Here is an 18,797-nt window from a genome sequence, read left to right on the forward strand (position 1 = left end):
GAAGGTCACTCCTTCAAGCCCTTCTGCTGGAAGAGAATCAGCTGACACTAGGCCAATTTCTGAAGTCAACCTTAACCCTCCTATAGCCACTCTGGTGGTAGAGACCCCATATGCACAGGTGTTGATGGTCAGATGGATAAAATTAGTGACAGTACTAATATTTACTTTGTGTTTTCTAAATTTAAGCATTGTTCTAAATGGTTTATAAGAACTACCTGAATTACTTGTTTCCCCCCTCCAAAAAAACCCATGAGGTAGGTACTATCAGGCTGCATATTTTACAGATGAAGCCGAGTGAGCTGCACCACAGTACGAAGCTAGTAGTTGTTATAATAGGTTGAATTATTGGCCCCAACTCTTCGACCTTCCTCGCTTCCACATTCCTGCTTTGGCCTCGTTGTGGGCTGAGTGTATTTCCTGTCCCTTGACTTCGGGCACGTCACTTTGGGAGTGACAACATGCTAGTTCTGAGCCAAGGCCTTAAGAAGCCCCACTTGTTTACTTGTTTCCACTTAGCCCTCTCGTGTTTCCCACATCACCAGTAAAACATGCCCTCAGTGATCTGCTGATCCAAGAAAGATGATATGTGTGCAGAGTCATCCAGGCAACCTACATACCTGCAGCAAGAAGCAGAGCTACCCCAGCTGCTGCAACCTTAAGCAGAGTTACTCAGCTGTGTCAAGCATAGATCAGCTGAACCTTGAATGAGCCAAAAACACGGGAGTAATCATAAATGTTGGTTTAGCCACTGAGTTTTGGGAGTAGTTTGTTATATGGCAACAACTAACCAATACAGTAGTAAGGCTGGGATGCAAACTCAGATTGTCTGACTACACTACGTGCATTAAGCCGTAATTTACATTGCCTTCCATGCTTTTTTAAAGTGAGGAAATTCACCAGGTGCGGTGGCTCACGCCACCCACCCAGCACTTTGGGAGGCTAAGGAGGGTGGATCAACTGAGGTCAGGAGTTCGAGACCAGCCTGACCAACATGGCGAAACCCCGTCTCTACTGAAAATATAAAAATTAGCCGGGCATAGTGGTGGGCACCTGTAATCCCAATTACTCAGGAGGGTGAGGCAGGAGAATCACTTGAACCTGAGAGGCAGAGGTTGCAGTGAGCCAAAATCATGCCATTGCACTTTTGCCTGGGCAACAGAGAGAGACTGTCTAAAAAAAAAAAGAATAAATAAAGTGAAGAAATTTAACCTCTAGTGAGTTGACTGAATCTGAACAAAATGTTGACCTTTCTGGGCCTCCGTGTTGTCATCTGTAAAATGAGCAGGTTGAACTGATCCAGAATTTTTCAAAATATAGAACATTAGCTCCACGTGATACTCAAAAACAACAAAGATTATGCAAGTCTCCTGGAATTGGTATTAAGAGATTTCAGAAACACTGGGCTAGATAATCTTTTATGTCTCTGACAGTTCCAGTATTCTGTTACTCTAGGTAACAGTGTGCGGACTCTCCATGAAAACACCGACCCTTATTACACTGTATTTATGAAACTAAAATATTCCCTAATTCAGGTGATTTAGGGACCACATGCAGGGGAAGGAGAGTACCTGTGATGGAAGAGCTCTTTCCATATTCCCTTTACATCCCTGCATATCCTTTTAGTACCTTGAGCCTATGATGGCAGAGAGAAGGACCTAACCCATTTTAGCAGCTCACCCTATAATTAAGCTTACAGAAAAGCACATGGAAATAGGAACCTACCAGGATGTGAGATATCTCTCAGAAAGGAATCTATGCTTACCCACCCCATCTCCCTCCTCACTTCCCACTTTCTCCTAAGCCCAAGTCCTGTCCATTCACTAAAAAATGCTTTGCAATAGCACCTAGCTGCCAATTCTCTAGTCTCTCTTCCTAGCCTGCTCTTTCCTCCAATTTATTATTTTTTTTTTTTTTTTGAGACGGAGTCTCTGTCACCCAGGCTGGAGTGCAGTGCCACCATTCCAGCTCACTGCAACCTCCGCCTCCCAGGTTCAAGCAATTCTCCCACCTCAGCCTCCCAGGTAGCTGGGACTACAGGGATGTGCCACCACGCCTGGCTAATTTTTTGTATTTTTAGTAGAGACAGGGTTTCACTGTATTAGCCAGGATGGTCTCGATCTCCTGACCTCATGATCCACCTGCCTTGGTCTCCCAAAGTGCTGGGATTACAGGCATGAGCCACTGCTCCCGGCCTCTTTCCTCCAATTTTTGATATAGTTGCAGCTCCTCCTTCCTTGGCTCATCCTTTCAGGATCGTCAGTCTCCTCTTCCTCTACCGGTATCACCCCTAGATGTAGGTTCCCAGACCTACCCTGTTGTCCTCCTCTTACCTCCAGACACGTCTCACTACCTCACACAGCTTCATCCTATACCCTAAAGGCTCCTATAAGTGTCTCCGTCCCTGACCATTTGGCTAATCTCAAACCAAATTACTTTTTCTCCAACCCATCTTCCCACCTTTAATCCTTGCCACCTTCTTCAATGTACCCATAGTGTAGCCGCAAAGAAGCACTGCATAAAAGTCTCTTAAACTTTTTATCCCAAATTTTCAGCTTTCCCCTCTGCCTAAAGTGCGCCCCCTCCTCACTTCCACTAATGATCTTTCATAATCTTGTTCTCCCTTCTCAAATGTCACCCTCCTGGTGAGATCCCTATTCTCTCTCAGAATTGCTCACTCCAGTTTCCATGCTTCCATCTGCCTTTATCAAGGCCCAGTTTCTCACCCACCAGACTGCAACTGCTTGAGTTCAAGTCCCTCTCTTAACTGTCTTTGGAACTCCAAAGCCTAGCAGATTCCTAGTACATAGAAAGGGTCCAGTAGATGCTAGCTTGAATGAATGAGTAGAACTGATCAACCATTTCTCCACCGATGGGCATTACCTACTGCTTAGCTGACTGACTGCTGGGCCTTTTGTGAGGGAAGCCCACTGTGCCCAAGGTCTTGTCTATAATTTTACTAACAAATATCTACTTTCCAGGTTTCCTGGGAGAAACAAAATTAGGATCCAAGACGGTCCTTTGAGACAAGTGGATCACCGTGAAACTCTGTTTTCACTTTGTTTATGTCACTAGGATAGTATTAATTCCATGCCCAAATTGCTTTTATGTTATTTATTTGGACACACATGCACATACGCAGTTCTAAAAAGGACAGGATTCGAGTGGCTAACTCATCTGGTTATAGCAGTGTCTCCCAAACTGCATTCACTCATGGATCACTTTTGTGAATCTTACTGAGTCCACAAACTACCTGTGCAATTTTTCTATCAATCATTATCTTTAACTCATTTTTTCTTATCCTCATAACGAGGACTAATCATGAAATCACATGACTGATATGATACATATGCACACATATATACATATATCTATAAACATATACAAATGTTTGTATAGGTAAATAATTTGCATATTATATAATATGCAAAATATGTTTATTTACAGATATAAAAATAGATACATATATATTTATAAATACATTTATAAATAAAATTTTTTTTAATACTTTGTAGTCCCAAGTAGCTGGGACTACAAGCATGTACCACCATGCCTGGCTAATTTTTTTGTATTTTTGGTAGAGATGGGGTTTCGCGATGTTGGTCAGGCTGGTCTTGAACTCCTGACCTCTGTTGATCTGCTCGCCTCAGCCTCCCAAAGTATATTTTAAATTACAAATTTATATTTATGAATAAAATATATGTATATATTTATAGAATAAAATATATGTATATATTTATAAAATAAAATATATATACATTTATAAATAAAATATATTTATAAAATAAAATACATTTATAAAATAAAATAAATTTTTATTTATGAAATATATATACAAACTATCTTGCAGGCCAGCAGTAGTATATACCAATACACTTAGGGTAACCCGACTCATAACATTTAATACAAAGCAAAGCTATTTTATTTATTTATTTATATTGAGACGGAGTTTCACTCTTGCCCAGGCTGGAGCACAATGCCACAATCTTGGCTCACTGCAACCTCTGCCTCCTGGGTTCAAGTGATTCTCCTGCTTCAGCCTCCCAAGTAGCTGGGACTACAGTGTGCACCACCATGCCCAGCTAAATTTTTTGTATTTTTAGTAGAGATGGGGTTTCGTCATGTTGGTCAGGCTGGTCTTGAACTCCTGACCTCAGGTGATCTACTTGCCTCAGCCTCCCGAAGTGCTGGGATTACAGGCTTGAGCCACAGCACCCGGCCAGCAAAGCTATTTATTAAAGCATTTCTTTGTCAGCTAGTGTATCATGTCAGGTACTGGAAATATTGAAATGCCAAACAGTTCATAGCCCAGTGGGCAAAACCAACCAGTAAACTGTAAATTGTAATTAAATTTTCTAAGTGGACAAAGGCAAGTACCAAGGTGCCTGTATCTGAAACCTCTTAGGCACCAATGCAAACCCTCCTCATCCCAGCTTTTGCTCTGGCTGCAAGGACCACTTCTGATCTTTGAGCAGGCGCAATCTCAAAGTAGCTCACGTAGAGCCCAGTCAAGTATATCTTACTTCCTCACCTGTGGTAACCTGCTAGGTTCTTAGATCTACATAACCCTTGAACAAAGAAAGGGAATAGTGATAGATGAATGCCTCGCCTTTTCATTCTCAGATGAAGTTTTTTTTTTGTTGTTTTTTTTGTTTTGTTTTGTTTTTTTTGACGGAGTCTTGCTCTGTCGCCCAGGCTGGAGTGCAGTGGCACAATCTCGGCTCACTGCAAGCTCTGCCTCCCAGGTTCATGCCATTCTCCTGCCTCAGCCTCCCGAGTAGCTGGGACTACAGGCGCCCGCCACCATGCCCGGCTAATTTTTTTGTATTTTTAGTAGAGACGGGGTTTCACTGTGTTAGCCAGGATGGTCTCGATCTCCTGACCTCATGATCTGCCCGCCTTGGCCTCCCAAAGTGCTGGGATTACAGGAGTGAGCCACCGCGCCCAGCCCCATTCGCAGATGAAGCTCTAAGTGTCATTTCATAAGGTTCCTCAGAAAGTCTGGAGCACCAGGCGTCTGTAGCTGCAGACAGCTTGATAATGCATCCTTGTAGAGTTTCATTCCCCTAGTCCCTCACTCTTGCTTGCTGGGATCATTATCCCATACAATCCACCTGCAGATATGCCATGGCCTTCAGGCCATGTTTTTACCTCAGGCTAAGGCAGGGCCCTAATCCATGCAAGGAGGTTAAATAAGACTTCTTAGAAGATGTAACACCTGAGCTAAACCTCTAATCATGAATAAGTAAAGCAGGTGAAGAAGAGGTGACAAGGGCATGCTGGAAAGAGGAGACAGCATACACAAAGGCACAAATGCTTGAACACGAATGTTTGGAAACTGCAAAGAGCCTGGTATGACTTGAGTACACTTCCATCATCGTATGTGGGACTGAGAACCACGAGAGGCTGGTGAGGTAGGCAAAGACTGTCTCCTGAAAAGCTACTGACCACAAGCAACGACGACCACCACCACCACCCTCTTCTTTGATTCTGAAGTGGGAGCAATGATGAATAGGTGGATGTTTAAATCAACCCCAGAAGATTATAACATACTTTCCAGATGCAAGGGGTATTGGACACAAAGTAGAATTGAGACTAAAGGCAGGTGCAATTTAAGATGTGCTGAAATGGGGGCAGAGCTATTTCTCTCTCTCACACATGTGCATGCACACACACATGCACATGCACAGACACCAGGATGGGTCCAAAAATCCAACAAGCTTAGTCACAAGTGAGGCAGATTCCACTTGAAGTAAAAAAAAAAGTCAAGAAAGAGGAATCAATAGGTTTGGGATAAATGAGGTGGGAACCTTCAAATGGCAAATCATCCTAGAGCCTGTGATCAGTTGAGACCCGGAAATGAGAGGAAACTGAGGGCTGGCAAGAAAAAAGTTGGGAGCCCAATCTGGTTGAGAAACAGAACGGAATCTCCCCACCCGACTCTCTACATTTTTACAGAAGCCCAAGGACCCACAGGTCTAAGCCTCTCTCGCCTTGTCCCCACTATAAGGCCAGGCTTAGGGCACCAAGGGAAGCCAGGAGCCTCATCTGCATGGAATATGAGTTGCCTGCCCTCGTGGATGAAAATGTGCTTTGAAAGGACTAGCATAAGGTAACATACAAGATATCAGTTTCATTTATAAGCAAACCTTAATAACACCTGATTTTTATCGAGTGCTAACTATGCGCCGGCGCTGTTCTAAGTATTTTTAAGTTATTTTTTTAAAAAGTCTTCCCCAAAACCACATGAAGAAATGCTGTTAGCTTCATTTTCTAGGAACTAGCCTGAGGTGACGATGAAACACTAGTTGGAAGGCAGCACAGTGAAGTGTTTTAAAGAGCCCAGGATTCGCTTCAGGTCATTTTTCACTGTAACTCTTGTCTCCATCATTTCCTACTGAGACATGCGGTCAGTCAGGATGATTCACTTCCAAGGGACAGAAGCTAACTCAAAATAGCTTGAACAAATAAAAGAAACTGGCTCACAGCACTGGAAGAGGCAGGGCTGAGGTGTTGAAAATCCTCGGACCCAGGGCTCAAATGCTATCAGAGTGCCTGTCTTGGTTCCATGTTTTGTTATTGGCCTCAGTCTCTCGTACTAAAGACGAGCTTATTCCAAGTGGTCAGCGAAGTTGGTAGCCCCAGGGATACAGTGAAGAAAGAGAGCCTTTTGCTTTCAAAGTGTTCGTAAATTCCCGGGGAAAGAGTCTAACTGGCCCTGCTGGGTTGTGCATCTTCTGTTTGAACCAACTGCTATTGTTAGTTGGCTGGCACATTCTGTGACCAGTGATTGGCAGACCCATCAATCACCTAGAGGGAAAGCATGGCAGTTCTTGAAAGTTTGGAATGTTAGACATCCAAAATAACGGATGGCCGCCGTTGTTGTTTTCCGTTGTTTTGCTGTTATTTTTTAAGATGGGGTCTCACTATGTCGCCCAGGCTGGAATGCTGTGGCATGATCACGACATTCATGCAGCCTCAAACCCCCCGGCTAAAGCGATCCATCTATCTCAGACTCCCGGGTTGCTGGGACCACAGGTGTGTGCCACCATACCCAGCCAATATTTTTATTATTTGTAGAGATGGGTCTCCCTATATTGCCCAGGCTGGTCTTGAACTCCTGGGCTCAAGCCATCTGCTTGCCTCGGCCTCCGAAAGTGCTGGGATTACAAGCATGAGCCACCACGCCTGGCCAGTCACTACACATTTTAACCTTAAACCTTTGTGAACCTTGGTTTCCCTATCTATTAAAAAAACAAATAATAATACCTATTGTGCAAAGTTGTTGTGAAATATTAAAAATCATATTTAACACTTGGCACATAGAGGCATTCAACCCAGGGTAGTCGTTTCTGTTATTACTGGTACTTATTGTTTCGTGGTTGTTTCTGACACAGGGATCAGAATTTGAAGCCCATCCCAGATTCCCAGATGTCTAAAGCACTCCTGTCCCCAGGGTGGAGTCCCTTTTGGCTCTGCAGCCAGACGCCTTGCACAGCCCAGGCCCTGTGTGCCAAGGTTAAGCTGGTTCACCATCTGATGGCCACAGAGCAGTGAGTGCCTCCCCAGCCCCAGCAATGTCAATACTGCCTTCCTGACTCCGCCTATTGTATCTGGAGGAAAGTGGCTGAGCATTGTCTTCCAGTGCTCCCCCCAGGAAGCATGATATCACCCTTTAACAAAAGCGGGAAAGCTGACAGATCTGCTGAGATGGGTGTGACCAGCACATACACCTCACTGGTCAAGCCCTGGGCAAGGGGCTGTGACAAGCAGAGAGCAAATGGCAGCCACCCACGATGCCCCTCAACCCCATGCCTGACTGGCTCCTTTGGCTAGTCCAAATGTTCTCCCTCTCTTTGTCACACCCATACCACGTGAGACATGAAACTACCAAGCAACGGGTATGCACTCCCTCTCATCAGCAGATGTGTTGAAAAGTGTCAGGACTCTGCCCATCTGGCACATCCACGTCTTCACACCTGCTCCTGCAGCCTTTGGGAAGGATGATCAGATTCCTGAAGGAACAACAGGGGGCAATGGGGGTGGGGCTGGGGGAAGCGGTCATAGCTAGATCTAAAACTCATTCTGCACGTGTAATGCGAGTTAAGGAATTGTCTGGCCAGATGGGTAAGAATAGGGTTATCAGTTCAAAATTCCAAAAATAAGGGAGGCAACTTTAGACATTCCCTTTCCTGAAAGCCAGGAGTGAAGCTAGGTGCTCCCTTCCAGCTCTGGTTTGGTGATGCTGCTGGTGCAGCTGGCTCTCTGTAAAATAACACACCTGCAGGCTGGTGCTCCCCTGCCAGGCCCGGAGGCTATCACTCAGCTGCCCCTATCTTACTGTCTTCTTCTTAAAATTCTCTTTCCAGCTGGGCGCAGTGGCTCACACCTGTAATCCCAGCACTTTGGGAGGCCGAGGCGGGCAGATTACGAGGTCAGGAGATCGAGACCATCCTGGCTAACACAGTGAAACCCCGTCTCTACAAAAATACAAAAAAATTAGCCAGGTGTGGTGGTGTGCACCTGTAGTCCCAGCTACGTGGTAGGCTTAGGCTGAGGCAGGAGAATGGTGTGAACCCGGGAGGCAGAGCTTGCAGTGAGCCGAGATCGCACCACTGCACTCCAGCCTGGGCAACAGAGCGAAATTCCATCTTAAAAAAAAAAAAAAAAAAAAAAAAATTTCTTTCTGTGGCTGCTACAGCAGCAATTCTCTAAAGTCCCAGGATAGGAAGGTCATTGGTTTTGCTTCTCCTGTCAGATCCTTACCTGTTTCTTCTTCATCAAATTTTTGGGTATATGCTCTTTCTCGTCCCTTCATTTCGATCTTGAAATATATCCATGCCCGTGGCTTCACTTACCATATACCAAAGATTTCTACATCTCAATCTCTTGCCCGATCCCCTTCCTCTGAGTTTCAGATCTGGACAGCCAAATTTTGACAAATATATTCCTTTACTGCCGGGCGTGGTGGCTCACGCCTGTAATCCCAGCACTTTGGGAGGCCAAGGCAGGTGGATCATGAGGTCAGGAGTTCGAGACAAGCCTGACCAAGATGGTGAAACCCCGTCTCTACTAAAAATACAAAAATTAGCCAGGTGCAGTGGCAGGTGCCTGTAATCCCAGCTACTTAGGAGGCTGAGGCAGAAGAATCACTTGAACCTGGGAGGTGGAACTTGCAGTGAGCTAAGATTGTGCCACTGCACTCCAGCCTGGGCAACAGAACAAGACTCCATCTCAAAACAAACAAACAAACAAACAAAACCCTTCCTTTACATGTAGCCTCAAAATCAACATGAACAAAATAATAATTTGCCTATCCCAGCCCATCTCCAGCCAATTCCTTCTGCCATGTTTCCCAGCACATGGAATGGTACCACCATTATCCAAATCAGAATGCTGGAGCAATGACTTATTCTCCTCCCTCCCTCTCAACCTTCCATATGCAACCAATTACTAATTCCTGCAGTTTCACCTCCTAACCCTCTCTCAAGCCCCCTGTTATCCTCACAGTCCTCTTGCCTGGAATGTTAGGAGGCCAAGTTGGTCTCAGCCTATGGTCTCTACCATGTTAATCCATCCTGAAAACTATTATTAGAGTGAATTTTTCAAGACTTAAATCTGATATATGACATGATGGAACAAACACGCTGCTAAATTTCAACATGTACAGAATGAGTTACAAGCTACTTAAAATGGCCTGTGAGGCCCTTCTTGATCTGACCCCAACTTTAATTCTCTACCTTAATCCTACATTACAGCTTCACTCAGCTTCCTCAAGCCTGCCCTACTATTTTATACGCACCCCCTTCGCATAGGTTGTTCTCTCTAATGGGAAGTCTTTTCTTCCCTTTTCATCTTGGTTTTAAAATCATTTGGCTATGAGCAACTGATAACTATAACTGGACATAACTTTTGGCAATATTCACAACTATTTAGGAGTTCTTGCAAAGAGAGAAAAATCAACCTACAAGTTGTTTTCAAAATACCACTCATTTTCTTTAGTTGACATTCCATGTTTTTATACATTTAATTAAATATTTATATTCAATTTGGTTTCGTTTGTTGTTTTTTTGAGACAGGGTCTCGCTCTGTTGCCTAGGCTGGAGGGCAGTGGTATGATCATGGCTCACTGCAGCCTTGACCTCCCAGGCTCCAGCAATCCTAACACCTCAGCCTCCTGAGTAGCTGTGACTACATGCACGTGCCACCACGCCAGGCTAATTTTTGTATTTTTTGTAGAGACATGGGGTTTTGCCATGTTTCCCAGGTGGATCTGAAACTCCTGGGCTCAAGCGATTCGTCTGCCTGTCTCCCAAAATGCTAGGATTACAGGTGTGAGTCACTGCACCAGACCTTTATGCTCAATTCAGATGCTGCAATTTCATTTTGTATGATTGGACCCAATAAAAACTTTTATAGCCCTTGAAAAGCTCAGATTTTGTAAATACCTTTATTTGTTGTAATATCTCTATTAAATCATTTATCACAACATTTTACAATTCATCTGCCTGTATTCATTTTTCCCACTAAAATGTGAGCTTAGCAAGGGGAAAAAATGATTCATCCTTATTTATATTCCTAGTTTTCAGGATAGTACATGGCTCAAAGGAAACCCTCAATAAGTCTTTGTTTGTTGAAAGGATAGATGAGTGAATGAATGAATGAATGACTGGTACGCAATAACTCAATAAAGATCTGTTGAATAGAAAATACGCATATGTTATAGGTAATATTCAACAATCGTACAATACCTCATCTTAAGTAAGGCCCTGGTTAGACCCACTTTTATGAGTGTATCTTTTATGTTTCATGCCTAACAGAAGAAACTTTCTTTCAACTTTATTTACATCAAACGTTTAATATAAGCTAAACTTTTGAGAGTATCATTTACAAGATATATAAAATTGATTTATTAAGTTGGTGCAAAAGTAATTGCAGTTTTTGTCACTACTTTTCACCAACCTAATATTTATTTATTTATTTTATTTTATTTTTTTGAGATGGAATCTTGCTCTGTCACTCAGGCTGGAGGGCAGTGGCACAATCTTGGCTCACTGCAACCTCCGCCTCCTGGGTTCAAGCTATTTTCCTGTCTCAGCCTTCTGAGTAGCTAGGATTACAGGCACGCGCCAGCACGCCCAGCTAACTCTTGTATATTTAGCAGAGAAGGGGTTTCACCATATTGGTCAGGGTGGTCTCAAACTCCTGACCTCGTGATCCGCCCATCTCGGCCTCCCAAAGTGCTAGGATTACAGGTGTGAGCCAACGTGCCTGGCCCAGTGTAATATTATTTCGATATTACTGAGATCCTTTCTACAATGCTCTCTTTTCCTTTCAGGTCTGCTGTGAAGTACCAACATTTTCTTACTGTGACCATAAAACTCCATTCAACAAAAATTACTAAATATTAAATACATGTACTAATGAGAAAAGAAATAATATCTGTTGTGAGAGATTTAGAGACTAATTGGGCTAAATCTGGCCGCCCAAAGCTCAAAGACACAATCTGCATGGTAAAGGAGCCTAAACTTAGGAGAAGAATATCAGGAGGAAGAGTTGGCCCAGGCAAATTGAGTTGAATTGTGTTTGCAGAGTAGATATGAAAGATGTCATTCTAAATGGATGGAACAGCATGAACAAGAGCCAAGAGGAAAGAAAGTGTAGATTGTGGAGATGGGCCTGGTTGAAGCAGACAAGATACAATGATAAATGGATAAGTGAGGGGATGGTAGATGGGTAGTTGGCAAAGTGTTTGGGTTTATTAAGTTGGAATTGGCCAGCACAAAATTTGAGATTGGATTATGCTGCGGTTTTGTAGGTGACAGCACCTATGAATGTTAATGATTCTCCTACATCCTGGGGCAGATCAGTCCAGTCTTGACTAGTGCAGTAGTTCTCATGGTAACACTTCTCTTTTGATTACACTAGCTTCATTTATTATTTTATTTTATTGAGATGGAGTCTCGCTCTGTCACCAGCCTGGAGTGCAGTGGTGTGGTCTCAGCTCACTGCAACCTCCACCTTCTGGGTTCAAGCTATTCTCCTGCCTCAGCCTCCCGAGTAGCTGGGACTACAGGTGCACACCACTACACCTAGCTAATTTTTGTATTTTAGTAGAGATGGGGTTTCACCATGTTGGCCAGGATGGTCTTGATCTCTTGACCTCATGATCCACCTGCCTTGGCCTCCCAAAGTGCTGAATTACAGGCATGAGCCACCGCATCTGGTTCCAAGCTTCATTTATTAAGAGCATTCTTACTGGCTAAGCATTTCACAGGCATTATCACATTTGATTCTCATCACAACCCTGGAAATGGGTATTTCATCCGTAAAAGATGAGAAAAATGTGGCTTAGAGAAATTAAATAACTTGCTTATGGCTATCAAATTTGGGCTTTGACTTCATAATCCATGTTTCCTCCTTCAGTTTGCCTGCTATGTTTGCTGTTAAATTTCTCAGGTCTTCAGTGTTTCATGGATGTGCTCTAAGCAGTAGATTTAAGTGAAGTGATTACCATTTCTGATTTGGACTTTATATTTCTGCTAATGCAACACATTACAGTTTATACATTACCTTTTTAGCAAGCAGAGCATATGTTGGCTTCCATGAGTTTTGTGTATCCCCAAAACCTAGGTGTCATTCACAAGAACTTTCAACAAACCGGGTCTCTCCCACATTAAATATACATAATTTATTTCTTAAACCCAAACACAAAACTTGACATTTGTCTATTTTGAAACAGTATCTTTTTGTTTTGGTTTTCCACCCTTCCAGCCTAGAACACTCTAAATCCTGATTCTGTGAGCTCACCAGTAAGCCATCTACAGAGAATAAGCAGGTGATACAATCACACAGGTATCTTTTGGGGAGATAGAGGCTCAGGAGGCAAACTGATAATTTCAGAACACTTTAGAGCCCACCCACCTAAATCAGAGAACATCACATAGTCCTTTGAGATGAACTTGGAAGACTCCTTCCCTCCTGGAGAGACGCCTTGGAAGAACTAGACTCTTCCAGGAAGCTCTCCCAGGGCAGGGCTGAAAGGGAAATGCTGAGACCTAACAATGAAGACAATGCTTGGAAGGGAGCATCTGTGAAAAAAGCAAGCTCCTCCTTCTGAGAATAATTCCAAAGGGTGTCTCTGATCCCAGCTTCCAGACCTCCACCCTTGATTACTCAGACCTGACACCAGCCTTCCAAGACCAGCCCTAACAAGGAGGTTTCATCTGGGAGCACTTCCCTGACCTTACAACTGTTTCCTCTGCCACTCCAGACAAGATGTCTGCTATCTCTGAATCCAGTTGTTATTTAAAATGTCAAGTGACAAGGCCGGGCGTGGTGGCTCACACCAGTAATCCCAGCACTTTGGGAGGCCGAGGCGGGTGGATCACTTAGGGTCAGGAGTTCAAGACCAGCCTGGCCAACATGGTGAAACCCCCGTCTCTATTAAAAATACAACAAATTAGCTGGGCATGGTGGTGGCAGGTGCCTGTAATCCCAGCTACTTGAGAGGCTGAGGCACAGAATCGCTTGAACCTGGGAGGCAGAGGTTGCAGTGAGCCGAGATCACTCCACTATACTCTAGCCTGAGCAACAGAGCGAGACTCCATCTCAAAAAAAAAAAAAAAAAGTCAAGTGACACAGTAAAAGGGGTATGAAGGCATGATACTGGAGACTTCCTATTAGATCAGTGTTGATCATGTAGAAGATACTATGATAAATCAGTGATTTTTTTGTTAGTTTTCTATGTATACAACTCTTTAAAGAGAGCAGCCTGGTTTGATGAGGATAGGAGAGTAGGGAAAAGCTAATATAATAGAAACTGTTTGAAACCTGAAGCTAGCAATGATTTTCAAGTCAGAAAGGAAAGCAACAGAATCTAGGAATATTTGTGAGGAGCTTCTGAGACCTACACACCTCCTGCAGCCATTTTATGGGCCAGCAACTCTGCCATCCAGAGCCACCTTCACTGAAAAAAAGTGGCATTTCTTTCTTCAGTCTGTTGGTTCAAAAAAAGAAATGAGAAACAACCCACTGGACTAGAGAGATAAACCTATAAGCCATAAGCGCCTTGCCCCACTGCTGTAGTCTACCAGGAGTTTCACTAGAGAAATGGGCTCCTATGGCTGTGGACATGATCTAGCTGGATTCTTCTCGTTGCAATTACCAAGCCTCGAGCAGTCAGGCTCATGGAGGCTTAGACTAGGAATGCAAGTTACAATCAAGACAACAGACCTACCTCAGAAACTAACCTTGCTAGTGTCACCCTTCCCAACAAGAATATGACCTACTTCCTCTCCTTGGTCCTCTCCCTTTTAAAGGCAGTGCTGTTTTTTTCAAGGATCTAAGGTCTAGACATGGAGCAACTATTTTGGCCACATGACCTTTTTGTTTGATGACAATTCTTCTAAGCTTGTATTGCACAGTGCTACAACATAGTTGCTTTAGGGGTAAAAAAGTGAATGAAAACCGTTGTGTGTGTATTACTTAACCTACAAAGTACCTCAGAGAAACTCTAGACACCTGGGCTTCACATCACTATAATCCCTGGTATAGAATCAGTTTCAGATTTCATGTCACTGGTAAATAATGGCACTCAGAAAAAAAGAAAATCAAAAATGGAATCATGGTAATTATTTAAAGGTACATATTATTGGAGAAGTCAACATTATTTAAACAATTTCCATATAAATACTGAAGCCACCTAAAATCTTTAATTTTTAGCAACTTGTGTTACACATTCTTACTTTTAAAAATATTAAATTCTCAATATGTTGGTTGAGAGCTATGAAACAAATTGTATTCAGCTCTGTTAATTGGATTTTTTTGAATATTTAAAATATTTCAAACATCTAGAAAATATAGCAGATACTTATGTATACTTGAATCAAATTCTATTAATATAGCCTATATCCATGAAGTTTAGTGAATTTTCCCAAATTTATCTCCAATATCAATTCAATTTTCATTATAATTAGAATGTTTTCAAACTGAAGGAAAGAGACTGATGGCAATGATCATGTGTTTGGGATCTGTAGTTGGGGTTTGGATACTGCCTTCTGCCTATGTCACAGAGGCTGAGTGAGCCACAGAGGCACACCACTATCTGGAGTATCTGAGCAATAAACACGCTAAATCCAAACATACTGGCCAACCATTCCTCCACTCTACAACAGGCTTCTATACTCTCCTGTGTTAACGATCTTGGTAACTGCCTAAATTTTTGCTTCATTGGGCCAGTAAACCCTTTATGAATTACTAGATGGCAAACATTTTTAAAACTAAAACAAAAATTCTAATGGCCCCAATCTCCCTGACCCTAACTACAAGGAAAAAAAAAAAAAGCCTACAATTTCATTAATTTGCTTAATAGGATATAAATATAAAATCTTTTCACAGAAAAGCATTTTTGTTCTCTTTAAAACAGTGACAATCTATACACTGCCTTAATAGGGCCCCTGTATTTCTCAACATGAATTTCATTTTTTACTGAAGATTCTCTTTAAAGCAGGTAAAACCGGTTTGTTCTTTAAAAAATCAGTAAGAAAAACACTCCAGAATGAGGAGCAGGAAAATAATGCATGATAGTAAGGAGATCTCTTCAAATAAGATGATTTAATCGGTCCTCAACGATTTTATAACACAGGGGCCAATCACTCAGAAGACAAACTCAAAACAAAATCAGTTCATGCCACAGAGACTTTGCATTTCAATCCTTCCACACATATTGACTGGAGACTCACAGAGAAATGGTGCCTTTGCTACAGCCACCCCTTGTTAATCAGCACTGATGAGATTTGGGGAGAGCACCCAGAAGTCACTAACTCTGCTTTTAAAAATACTAATTTTAAAAAAATAAAGCCAAACCTTACCAGAAAGGAGCAAGCTGACTCCACAGAGAACTAAGCTGGCTAAAGAGTCCATGCTTCCCCAAATCTCTCCATCCAGTTTCCACAGATGTGCATGAGGTCCCAAGGATCCTTTCAAAAACCCAGCGGTTTGTGACTTTCCATTCGCATCGTCCTACTACGTCTTGTTTACAAGTTAGAGACAAGAAGGAACAGCACAGAAGCGGGCTGTAACAGTCTCATTTCTGTCTGAGCACAGGGAGTTTTAAGTTCCTTTTTCCTGTTTCCTTTGTAGATTAGGATGGGAAAGGCTGTATCTTAAAGGCATTTGGTATCAGCAGGGCTGGGGGCACTCAAGCCCTATCCATCTCGCAATTCATCAAAACACTTATCTGTTGCTGTTGCTTCTGCTGCTGCTGTTGCTGCTGCTGTAGGGGTAGAGGAATTTTTGTTGGAAGTGTGGGTCCCGGTCAGCATTTTCAGAAACAATAGGGGTATCCTCTCATAGGCGGGAAACTGAGAATAACAAGCCCTCCACCTATGTATGGTATGCGATGATGACCAATCCTTCTCAGACTTCTAACAGCTCTCCCGGGGCTACTGGGATCTCTGACAGAAGAAGCTTTTGGGTGTGGGGAGCCGTTTTGGCTTTTGTTTTCTCATTTTAACCCACATGGTTTGAATTGGGAAAAGAAGGTTTCCGTGATGAGAAAATACAACCTGAAAGGCAATTAATTTCAGTGAGCACCGGTGAGGTCAATGCTCAACGTAGCCCCAAGAGACCAGAGTCCAAAATTGTTAGCCTGTTTTCTTTCACACAGATGGCCTGTTGGTTGGCCATTAGCCCAAAGATACCCATGTTGCTGGCTATAGCTTTAATTTTCATTAACAATTCATCTAAAGGTGATCAAATTTCTTGAAGAAGTTGGCATAGAAGGATTTTGGTAATGAGAAGGATTTCATAGTCATTGAGCAATGGTGTTTCAGAAGCAAATTATATATAACATTTAGAAACTAATCTGTGTAAAAACAAACATACAGGATTAGATTGGGATAAAAATAGTACTCATAAGAGCAAAGAGAGTACATGGGCCAAAATGAAAAGAGCCATTGAATGTACAATATCTAAAATGAGATCAGAGACCCTACACTTATCCAGATGATAATTTCTCCACAATATGAATTATGACATTAGATTAGAGAGTATACACTTTGCTCATCATCAACCTTCATGCCTGAGGAAATCATTATCCTCCTCCTTTTCCTACCAACCACAGGAAAAGGCAGATGCAGCTAGTCTTGACTAATTTCTGTCCCAGGTTTTATCACATCTATGCTGATCTTAAGAACCAATTAATGTTTCCAGTTTGCAGGTGTGAAAAAGCCCAGGTTCTGTCTGCAAACAGACCTGGGTTCAAATACTGGCTTAGCCACATGTGTGGCTGAGACAAGTTACTTAGTCTTTTTGAGGCTCAGTTTCAACAGCTGTAAAATGGCAAAAATACTTCCTTACCAGGTGTTTTGAGACGAATAAATGAAGCTTAAAAATATAAAACCATTTGGTACTACGCCTAGTTCATGGAAGGTTCTCATTAAATGTTAATAAATTTACTTTCTTTCATCTTTCCATTCACTCTCAATTTAAATTCCAAGAGCTTCTACTAAAAAGCTATTTTCTATTCCTACGAGATGACTTTAAGTTTGTCATCATGAAAAAAAAAAAGGAAAAACAGTGGGCCGGGCACGGTGGCTCACTCCTGTAATCCCAGCACTTTGGGAGGCTAAGGCAGGTGGATCACCTGAGGTCAGGAGTTTGAGACCAGCCTGGCCAACATGGCAAAACCCCATCTCTACTAAAAATACAAAAAATTAGCTGTGCGTGTTGGCGCACACCTGTAGCCCCAGCTACTCTGAAGGCTGAGGCAGGAGAATTGTTTGAACCTAGGAGGTGGAGGTTGCAGTGAGTTGAGATTGTGCCGCTGCACTCCAGCCTGGGTGACAGAGCAAGACTCTGTCAGAAAGAAAGAAAGAAAGAAAGAGAGAGAGAGAGAGAGAGAGAGAGAGGGAGAGAGAGAGAGAAATGAAGTTCCACCAGGCTAAGTTACTTGCTCTGCTGTGAGTAGTAGAGGTAATATCTGAATCCTGAGCTCTGGACCTCCAATTTTTCCTTTGTTTCATAGTTCAAAAGTAGATCAAGAGTAATGTAGGACATCACAAACACCATCAGGGTATACCTAGACCTTACAGAAGTATGTGAAATGAAACTTTGACAGATAAGAATAGTTTGGGGACACTGAGAAGTGTGGTCAGTTCTTGGTGTGCTTCTGAAATAATAACTAATGGGTGCTCCATTAATTCACTTCAGGAAAATGAAAGGGGCCTCCTTATGAGTCAAGCTCATTCCATTTAATTTGATTTTTCCAGACATACTTACAGTAAAACCATAAAGAAAACCAAACCAAACAAGCAAACAAACAAGGCTCTTGGCTGATTCTTCATTTTCTATTTCCTGCTTTTTGCACTCAATACATGAAAAACACTATAGACAAAATTAAAAGTCTTTGAGACTAATTAACAAAGATACCAATAGATAACAAAATGGTTTTTCTGAAAGAGGTGGAAAATAACTTATATAATACTACTATATACTGGTATCACATGTCCAGAGGTCAACATCACAAACACGAAGCAAAAGCCTTGTATGCATATCCTTTGGCCCAGAAAACCAATTTTTTTTTTAAACGGAATCTCACTCTGTCACCCAGGCTGGAGTGCAGTGGCACGTTCTCGGCTCACTGTAACCTCCGCCTCCCCAGTTCAAGCGATTCTCCTGCCTCAGCCTCCTGAGTAGCTGGAATTACAGGCATGCGCCATCACACCCGGCTAATTTTTGTATTTTTTAGTAGAGATGGGGTTTCACCATATTGGTCAGGCTGGTCTTGAACTCCTGAC

At 42.5% G+C, this 18,797-nt stretch overlaps 1 protein-coding gene across 3 annotated transcripts in view; it reads right to left on the reverse strand.

The window, feature by feature from the left end:
• The window catches only part of TEK (TEK receptor tyrosine kinase), a 122,788-nt gene extending 106,417 nt beyond the window's left edge, over nucleotides 1–16,371 (reverse strand). For all 3 annotated transcript variants that reach the window (XM_025360571.1, XM_025360570.1, XM_025360568.1), the window contains exon 1: nucleotides 15,870–16,371. In XM_025360571.1, coding sequence (XP_025216356.1) covers nucleotides 15,870–15,921 — 52 coding nt within the window. In that variant the 5' untranslated portion in view covers nucleotides 15,922–16,371. The remainder of the gene's footprint in view (nucleotides 1–15,869) is intronic.
• Nucleotides 16,372–18,797: the final 2,426 nt, after the last annotated feature.

The sequence above is a fragment of the Theropithecus gelada genome, chromosome 15 (genome assembly GCF_003255815.1).
Source record: "Theropithecus gelada isolate Dixy chromosome 15, Tgel_1.0, whole genome shotgun sequence".
NCBI classification, from domain to species: Eukaryota; Metazoa; Chordata; class Mammalia; order Primates; family Cercopithecidae; genus Theropithecus; species Theropithecus gelada.